Here is a 9342-nt window from a genome sequence, read left to right as displayed (position 1 = left end):
GGAGATAGAATGGAAAAGAAGGATTGTGAAGGAGACGGAAGGTGACTCAGTGAGTCAGGAAGTTGGGAATCGTTCCGAGTCATGTTTTCTGGGCCAGAATTAATTTACAAGTTCACTTCTAGCCGTTGGATCATAACCCCCCACTTCCAATTTCTGGAGTAATAGTAGTTTGTACTTTGTACTATGAACTGAACTCTCTTTTTTTTATATATCACCAAGAATTAAGAATTACATTTGCGGTTCAACTTAATTTCAGTAAATACAATAATATCAATAATAACAAATGACAGGTGTTCCACAAGTAATAATGATTTTAATTATATAATCAATTAGCACAAAATTATCTCACTTAGTTATAGGGGTAATTTTTTTTTTTTTTAAACGGGGAGGGAGATTCGAACCGTGGTCAAAAAGATTACACACACAATTCTTATCACTTCAACTAGTGGTTCTATATAATTATAGATGTAATTAACTAATTATTCTTACCAAAAAAATATATGTAAATACTTTTTGCATAACCTTAAAAGCAAAGGTGAAAATTTCTTTTTGTAAAGGCTTTAATCGTGAATTTGATATAAAATAACCGTAATTTTTTTTTTTGAAAGGTCATGGACCTGATAATAGCAAAGCAAACCACAACAAAGTAACAACGTCTCTTCCCTAAGGAATACGAAGCACAAACACCATACCAAGAAAAAACAAACGCTCAAAATTATACAACGAGCAACACCATTCTACTTAATAAGAAAGAAAGTTTTCCGTCTCCCATGGCACAATCACGATCCACCAAGCAAACCAAGTCTGGTGGACCTCGCCATACCACACATAAGAAGAACAAAAATTAGCTCCCCTCTTCGCCAGGTAGTGAGCTACCGCCTGAAGAACAAAAGAAGCTTCCCACGAAGAGAAACTCTGTAGTAGTAACTTTATCTCTGAAACAATACCACCACAATCTGAGAAGTTTTCATTCGATGAAACCATTCACAATATCATTAATAACATTTAAAGAATCACCTTCCAAATGTATAGCTTGCAAATCCAGATATTTGGCCAAATGAAGAGCTGATAAGGCATTGTAAGATTATATGTCCAGATAAATTATTATTTTTTTTTCTGACACAAGTAAGAATAGATTATAAGCCACGCCAATCCAAACCAAGATAATGATCTAGAGAATCATGACCACTGTCCAACCAACATTGAAACTCCGTAAGAAAATGGCCAAGAATACTGCCGGAGAATCTCCTAGCTACGGCCCATTTGGTGAAAAAAAAGATTATATGCAAATAGCAAGATTCTCCACTGTGTAAAGTTTGTAGTTCTGTACCGTTTTATCACTTAAACTCTCAACTCTGGAGCCCAACCCATAAACCCATTTAGGAGGGGGAGGGAAGGAGAGTCCAATTCTTCTGGCCCTTAGGAAAGCCCAAACGGCGTCCAAACATGGAGTTCCTTAGGAAAATTGAAGAACTTTGGAGCCCAACCCATAAACCCATTTAGGAGAGGGAGGGACTGAGAGTCCAATTCTTCGGGTTCCTTAGGAAGCCCAGCCCAAACGGGGTCCAAAGCTTGGGGTTCCTTGGGAAAATTGAAGATTATTGGTATTATTTGGACAGAAAAGTAAGAATTAATTGGTTAAATCAAGAGAAAAGAAAAAAACAATGGTTGAAAAAGGAACTCTTCATAAGCTGACCTTTCATGTTGGATTAAATGGCAGGAACTTAAACGGGCTCTTCACTTCTCATTTCTTCCCTTCCCTCTGTTGCATTCTATAAATAGATAAAACTACTTATCCTTCATTATTCTTCTCTCCTGATTCAACATCACAATCTCTCTCTCTCTCTATCCTCAAATCTGAAACGTGACAATCCCTTCAACAAAAACTAATCACATAGATTCTCTAATGGGGTCGGTGAGGAGCGAAGATTCAAATAAATGGATGCTAGAGAGCATTCATATTGACAAAATGGTTGATGTAAATATCGATGATGATTCAAGCAGCAGCATTGCATCCAAAACTGCTAATGAGACATCTTTCAGGATGACAATTAGTCATGTGAGGAAGAGAAGTGGACCTCTGCCTCCGCGGCCCAAGATGGATAGGACTGCCTCTTGTGCTGCCAGGGGGCTTCAAAGCTTGCGCTTCCTCGACAGGACAATGACAGGGAAGGAAATGGACGCCTGGAGATCCATCGAGAGGCGGTTTCTTCAATATGCAGTTGATGGGAGGCTCTATAGGGACAAATTCGGGGTCTGCATTGGTGAATATCATGCTTTCATTGTAGTTTTTGTTATATGTAATGCATGTTCTTGCATTGTTGTTATGGCCTAATTACATATTGAAACGTTTTGGTTCTCTGGTTTTGTAGGAATGGGAGATTCCAAGGAATTTGCAGGGGAAATTTTTGATGCAATTGCAAGGCGTAAGGGAATAGACGCGACGCAAGGGATAAACAAGGATGAACTCAAAATATTTTGGGAAGATATGACTAAAAGAGATCTTGATTCTCGACTTCAAATATTTTTCGACATGTAAGGAACCTTATTTTCTGCTCTCTTTTACGCGAACATTCATGAATCAAGGGTTCATTGTTGTCCTTTCAGGTGTGACAAAAATGGGGATGGGAAGTTGTCAGAGGATGAAGTGGAAGAGGTGAGTTTTCAGACCTTGTGAATTATTTCTTCTCTCTTTATGGTGACAAAACCAATTTCTCATAATTTTCTACACACAACAAAAAGGTTATACTATTGAGTGCTTCTGCAAACAAGCTCTCAAATCTGAAACAGCAAGCGGAGGCATATGCGTCTTTAATCATGGAAGAGCTTGACCCTGATCACAACGGATACATAGAGGTCAGAATTTTTTATTTGGAGCTTCAAATTATAATCTGTTGTTCTTATTGTGTGTGTATGCTTTGTGACTCAGATGTGGCACCTTGAAACTCTAATGAGAGGAATGGTGGGCAATGAAAATGGTAAAAAGCTCACTACCAAGACACAGACACTCACAAGAGCTATGATTCCGAAAAAATACAGAACTCCTGTTAGCAGATTCTTTTCCTTGACCATAGAATTAGTATATGAGAACTGGAGAAGAATTTGGGTTGTTGCATTGTGGTTAGTGATAAATGCAGTCCTTTTCATTTGGAAGTTTAAGGAGTTCGAGAGATCGGTCTCATTCCAAATCTCTGGTTACTGTGTCTGCCTTGCCAAAGGTTCCGCTGAGGCCCTCAAGCTCAATATGGCTCTCATTTTAGTACCTGTGTGCAAAAGAACTCTAACATTGCTTAGATCAACATTTCTCAATAACTTCATACCTTTTGATGACCATATAAACTTCCACAAGGTGATTGCGCTGGGAATTGTGATCGAAACTGCTATTCACACGGCAGCACATATGGTTTGTAATTTTCAAAGAATGAGTTCATACCCTAGAGAGAAATTCATGGAACTTGTGGGTCCTGCATTCCATTACAATCAGCCAACATATCTATCCTTTATGGAATCTGTTCCAGGCACAACTGGGATTTTTATGATCATTATAATGGCCTTTTCGTTCACGCTGGCGACGAGCTATTTTAGACGGAACATAGTCAAGTTACCAGGGATTTTTCACAATTTGGCAGGGTTTAACTCCTTCTGGTATGCACATCATTTGCTGGCTGTGGCCTATATCCTCCTATTAATGCATGGCTACTTCTTAATTATTGAGAAGCCCTGGTATACGAAGACGGTAAGAGCCAATTTATAGGTATGCAGTATGCTCGTGTATAATACAAAAGAAATATCTTTTTTAGTCTCTTTTTTCTGCAGACATGGATGTACGTTGCAGTTCCAGTAATATGTTATGCCACAGAAAGATTAATCCTCACAAAGATTAAAGAACACCAGCATGGTGTTACTGTCATTAGGGTTTGTATCAACTTTCCTTGCATTACAAGTCAATCCCTAGATCAAGGTATGGAAACTAATCATGTTCTTTAAATGTTTCAGGCTGTAATATATACAGGAAATGTTCTAGCATTATACATGACCAAGCCTCCAGGATTCAAGTATAAGAGCGGCATGTACCTTTTCGTCAAGTGCCCGAATTTGTCAACTTTTGAATGGTGATGAATCAGAGTTCTCTACGAATAACTTGAAACTGCAAAAACATCCAGATTGAAGAAAGCTAATTTGTTCTGTTGGATATAGGCATCCGTTCTCGATTACTTCTGCACCGGGAGATGAATACCTTAGTGTCCATATACGAACCTTAGGAGACTGGACTACGGAGCTCAAGAATTTATTTGAAAAGGTGAAATCATATATTAGGCAGGCCTAAATCACTTTTAAACTTATTCGTTCCTAAGATTTTCTTACCATTGAAGAAAATTGCAGGTTTGTGATCCTCCAGCAGCTAAACCCAGAAGGGGAAATTTAGTGAGACTGGAAACGAAAGCAACTTCAAGCCCAAATTTCGATAAAATACAAGCAGAGTAAGTGGAATCTCCATGTCTAGCTGCTTCTCAGAACTCAAAACAAACATGGAGTAAAGTTTAATAGCTTGATCAATTGTTGATGCTGTAGATTTCCAACTATCATCGTCAAGGGACCATATGGAGCTCCAGCCCAGAATTTCAAGAAGTTTGACATATTACTGCTGGTTGGTCTAGGCATTGGAGCAACTCCATTCATCAGCATCATAAAAGATCTTCTTAACTACATTAAACCAAACGAACCCTGTCCGGTAAGCGATCAAATGTACTAAATATAATTACTAAAAATGGGATTTAGTAACAGAGTATTTGTGACAGGGCCACTTAGCAGAGCAACCCAAAAAAGGTCCTGAAAGAGCGTACTTTTATTGGGTAACTAGGGAACAAGGTTCCTTTGAATGGTTTAAGGGTGTCATGGATGAAATTGCAGAGTATGATCATAATGTAAGCAGTCTTAAGACTGGAAATATCAAATAACTATCGACATTGTTAGCAAACTAAAGATAAATTTGTTGGATTTTGAATGTTCCAGCATATCATAGAAATGCACAACTACTTAACTAGTGTGTATGAAGAAGGAGATGCTCGGTCTGCGCTCATCGCCATGGTGCAGAAACTGCAACATGCTAAGAATGGGGTTGACATTGTGTCCGAAAGCCGGGTAAAATCAGAATTCAAGTACAAAAAAACCTTAATTCTGAAACTCTAACATGTTATTACTTATTACCTTCTAATATGACTTGTAATGTTGACAGATAAGAACACATTTTGCAAGACCTAACTGGAGGAAGGTGTTCTCTAATTTGGCAACTACCCATCAGTCTTCTCGGATTGGTAACTAACCCTAATTGTGATAGAACTGTAATTGGCCATGAATATGATGCAGAGTATACAATAATTAGCCTAACTGTGTGTTTTCTGCAGGTGTTTTCTACTGTGGAAGTGCCACACTAACCAAACCACTGAAGCGTCTCTGCCATGAATTTAGCATGAATACTACGACCCGGTTCCAGTTTCACAAGGAAAACTTTTAGAGTAGATTATCACACACAGACAAACCCTAGATTGACTTGTATACATTAATTAAACAAGACTGGATTCATATACAGAGAGAGAGTGTAGGTAGTCAATTGAAATTCAGAGTTCTCTCTGCTTGATCTCATTGAGAAGTGACACAGACATTAAATCTCCTGGCCTCACATTCTTTGTAAATTCTCTAATTATGTGGTAATAGAGTCTTGCATTTAGATGTTCTTCATGATATATGTATAAAGTTCTAAGTTGAAAGCTCCAAGACCATGAAAAAGTTGTTAAGACTTCTTTACAAACACTTCCCAACATGTGTCGACCAAGTACTGGTATTACTTCCAACTTGTAGCATTCATATGCTCACAAAGAGACAAACTGAAAAGTAATTAAATTCAGTGCAAAACGACACACACTTTTCAGGACCAAAGCTGATTTGGAATTAATTTTAGAAGATAAACACTAACATACAGCAATTAAAACAAGTTGGAGGAGCAGTAACATTATTCACTAGACAATTGAGAACTTTCTCTTCCTAGATACACTAGAGTCCAGACACACAAACATGCACATGCATGCATATATAACCAAGACAAATTGAAGAAAAAAAAGTCAAAGATTCAGATCTTATAGTCTCTAGATAGTAACCTAGAAGATCTACAGAGAGAAAGAGAGAGAGAGAGAGAGTATAATGCATGCAGTTCAAATTAGTTAGTTGTTGTGGGAACAGTAGAAAGGCAGCTTGGATTTGTCACTCTCTTCTTTGAGACAGGTTGCTGTGACTGGGAAGAGCTCAAGGGTCTTGAGAGGTCTAGTAGTAGTAGGAGTAGTAGTATTAGTGGTGCTACATTGGATGGGCAGTGGACTCACATTCATCAACATCATCCAATCATGCTCATACATCATCATGGACTTCTCTGCCGTTTCTCTAGTTTCTGGTATCCCCAACTTCCACGTATAGTTGGTTGCTCTGCTTGCACCTGCTGCATCTTCAAGTCCTCCCTAGATACAGATTATATATAATCATAAGATAATAAACAAACCATAATTAGAAACAGAATACATATAATCATAGTTCTATGGTCGCATGCACTAGTTCTAATAAGAACAAAAAAAGAAGAAGATTACCTCATGAGGAAGAAAAGATGGTGAGTTATGCTGGGATAGTTGATGAAAAGCACAAGCAGCTGGAGGTTCAAAGTAGTGAAGGTGGTTCTGTTGTAGCTGATGATGATGATTGTAAAGCTGTTGTTGTTGAAGTTGCTTATTTATCTTCCTCCTAAGCTTCTGTCTGTCTCTTGCTTTGTGATTCTGAAACCAATAGAACACATTCTTGCCTTCAATCTTTCCATAGAAAGAGAGCTGGGCAGTGATGTGTTGAATTTGAGAAGCATTAGGAGTCCTAATCCCAGTCCTATACAATTCTTCCAAGATCATCAATTGCTCTGGTGTTGGACACCACCTTGAAGAACCTGCAGGAGACATACTAGCTAGCTATGATCACTACACACACAAGTCTCTTTGGCTTTTGGGTTGATATGAGATATGGTTCAACTCATAGATTGTGATATAAATAGAGAGAAAGGTACAGTGAAATGGAGACAAAAGGGATATGGAGAATTGGTGAGAGAGAGAAGCGGATAGTAGGGTAATTTAAGAAGTTAGAGAGAGAGAGAGAGGAGAGAAAAAAGTATAAGTGTTGGGTTGTTGTCACGCTGATGTCTCCTCGAGAGGGGCATTCAAGTGTATGTTTCAGGTCATGCAATATTGCAGGGAATCTATAGAATGAGATGATGAATGAAGGAAAGTTTAAGTGGTGGGGAAGTGGAGCAGTGAGACGAGGATGTGTGGGTGCATGTACTTCAATGATAATGTCATCATCACCATATTATTTACTTTCTCATCAACCGAATGAAATATACCAAGTTCCAGGAAATCATGGAACACAAGGTATGCCGAGGAAATGATATCGAAATTGTTGGATGTACAAATTGAGCTTATGACCTCCCACATTCACAAAGAGTTACCACAATGAATTTCACCATCTCAATCAAAACTTTTTGTTGAAACCACAAGGTATCCCTAACTTGCAAAACATGAACCTCACCCAACCCGCAGCCTCACCCAATACATTTTCTAACAAAATATTATTGACTGTCAATTAACGTCAATCAAAGAGTACTCAACAGATAAAACACTCAAGAAATGACAAGTAATTCTTCTATTCAATGAATATTTAAACATAGTTATGGCTTTTTCCTGAATGACAACAGACATACTATTCAAATCTTCTTGGGATATCCAAGTCTTGTGATTTTTTGGCTCTCCCAACCAAAACTGTGTTGACATATCATTTAGCATTAGCTTTCAGATTTAGCACTTCCAAAACTGTTCGACCCTTTAAAATCCTGACATTAACATTGACCCTAGCTCGATCCACATTCATCAGCTAGCTCTTGTAGATTCAAGTGTGTAGGCTGTCTTTGCCAATTTCATAGGGTGTGGGTCTAGACAAACCAGAGTTAGATCCCATAAATGCATATGCAGTCCGTTTGCCCTGCCTTTTTGTCTTTGCATTGGCCTTATCTGCTCTGTGTCAACATTCCCATTAATCCCAACCTTTGCTTTTAATTTTGTACTCATAATATATGCAAATTGTCCTCATGCCAACCACCGTCCAATTAAAACACATGATCAAGACACTTCAGTGACTTTCACTCATGTGATCTAGACTCTTCTATTTGATGGACGCTGTGTGGTGATTGACTTCTAAAGGCCAAGTATACATATATGCATGTGATGCGGTTGAGTGAGGAATTTCGTCGAACAGTTGGGAGTCCCCCATTGCAAGCCATTAGTCACTGCATCAGCGTGGCTATATATAAAGTCAGGGCAGGCCCCCATAACGTATTACAGTCATGTGGTTGGAGAAAAAGCCTTAAACAGAATTGCATGCATGATGCCATCACCCTCAGTTTTAGAGACAGTACTACACAAAAAGAAAATAATTGTCTAGGCCGTTCAAGCCTACTACTACACAGAAAGTGAAGGATTCCACATGCACCGTAATTGAACTGTCTAATCAAGTATCAGTACGCACCAATACCATCACAAACAGAGAGCAAGAAATTTAATTTCTTCCAAAAAGCAAGGAAAAAAGGAAGTGCCAAGTCAAAGTTGATAGATGGGGGAAATTGATTTATTTTGGGTAAATTTAGGTGCTTTCGTCATATTCATGAATTAAGTGTTGAATGCTTGCCTGGATCATGATTGGACACATCTGCGCGCTTTCTTATTCCCGCACACGCCAAATCTCCACTTTCCACGTCCTCTCTTTCAAAAATTATTTATTTATTTTTTACCCTTTTCAGCTTAATTAAATTAATAGAAAACCAAGAAATTGTATTATAAAATCAACCCCGGGGATATGACTAGTGATCCATCAAAGCACTGTCTCTACCCTCTCCTATTGCTAGCAGGTATAGTCAGGGTGGTTCTATGATATTTTATCAAAATATATGCTTGACTATCTCATCATGTCAGCCGTTGATTAACAACTCATTAATCAATCAGACTTTAGATAAGATTAATCATATATAGTGGAACTCATTATTTAAAAAATAGAGATAAAATAATTATTAAACATGCATGTGAAAGTGAAAGACAAAAACACAGTACTCCATCGATGGATCTCAATCCATAGTCTTAATTAGCCACATAATTAATTAATGTGTATAAAGGAGAGAAATGAAGATTAAATGCAATTCATTCAAAGTGGGAACAGAATCCAACTAAATGTGATGGGACACGTCAAGGTTAATTGGAGGAAGAAACA

The 9342-nt window shown here is 38.1% G+C and overlaps 2 protein-coding genes across 2 annotated transcripts; one reads left to right on the top strand and one right to left on the bottom strand.

Moving 5' to 3' along the window:
- The first annotated feature begins 1906 nt into the window (after nucleotides 1-1906).
- Nucleotides 1907-5515, top strand: LOC120001235 (putative respiratory burst oxidase homolog protein H). Its single transcript, XM_038849453.1, has 14 exons — nucleotides 1907-2264; nucleotides 2373-2535; nucleotides 2608-2656; nucleotides 2743-2856; nucleotides 2930-3736; nucleotides 3817-3915; nucleotides 3997-4112; nucleotides 4198-4300; nucleotides 4384-4481; nucleotides 4573-4748; nucleotides 4828-4925; nucleotides 5014-5142; nucleotides 5237-5315; nucleotides 5406-5515. Exons 1-14 carry the CDS (start codon nucleotides 1907-1909, stop codon nucleotides 5513-5515), a joined length of 2499 nt encoding a protein of 832 aa, XP_038705381.1.
- Nucleotides 5516-6218: 703 nt separating this feature from the next.
- On the bottom strand, nucleotides 6219-6992 carry LOC120002012 (WUSCHEL-related homeobox 3-like). Its single transcript, XM_038850556.1, has 2 exons — nucleotides 6636-6992; nucleotides 6219-6509 (listed from the first exon to the last, which is right to left on the bottom strand). The coding sequence occupies exons 1-2, from the start codon at nucleotides 6990-6992 to the stop codon at nucleotides 6219-6221; spliced, it is 648 nt and encodes a 215-aa protein (XP_038706484.1).
- Between the last annotated feature and the right edge of the window lie 2350 nt (nucleotides 6993-9342).

Source organism: Tripterygium wilfordii, chromosome 7 (assembly GCF_013401445.1).
Source record: "Tripterygium wilfordii isolate XIE 37 chromosome 7, ASM1340144v1, whole genome shotgun sequence".
Lineage (NCBI taxonomy): Eukaryota > Viridiplantae > Streptophyta > Magnoliopsida > Celastrales > Celastraceae > Tripterygium > Tripterygium wilfordii.
Note: the sequence above shows the minus strand (reverse complement) of the source record. Positions and strands in the feature narration are given on the sequence as shown.

Excerpts from the sequence above, each read along its gene's own strand:
- LOC120001235 (XM_038849453.1), top strand. The coding sequence starts at position 1,907 with ATGGGGTCGGTGAGGAGCGAAGATTCAAATAAATGGATGCTAGAGAGC. Across the intron at positions 3,737-3,816 it reads AGCCCTGGTATACGAAGACG|ACATGGATGTACGTTGCAGT; the intron begins GTAAGAGCCAAT and ends TTTTTTCTGCAG. Across the intron at positions 4,926-5,013 it reads TTGCAGAGTATGATCATAAT|CATATCATAGAAATGCACAA; the intron begins GTAAGCAGTCTT and ends TGAATGTTCCAG.
- LOC120002012 (XM_038850556.1), bottom strand. The coding sequence starts at position 6,992 with ATGTCTCCTGCAGGTTCTTCAAGGTGGTGTCCAACACCAGAGCAATTG. Across the intron at positions 6,510-6,635 it reads CATCTTTTCTTCCTCATGAG|GGAGGACTTGAAGATGCAGC; the intron begins GTAATCTTCTTC and ends ATCTGTATCTAG.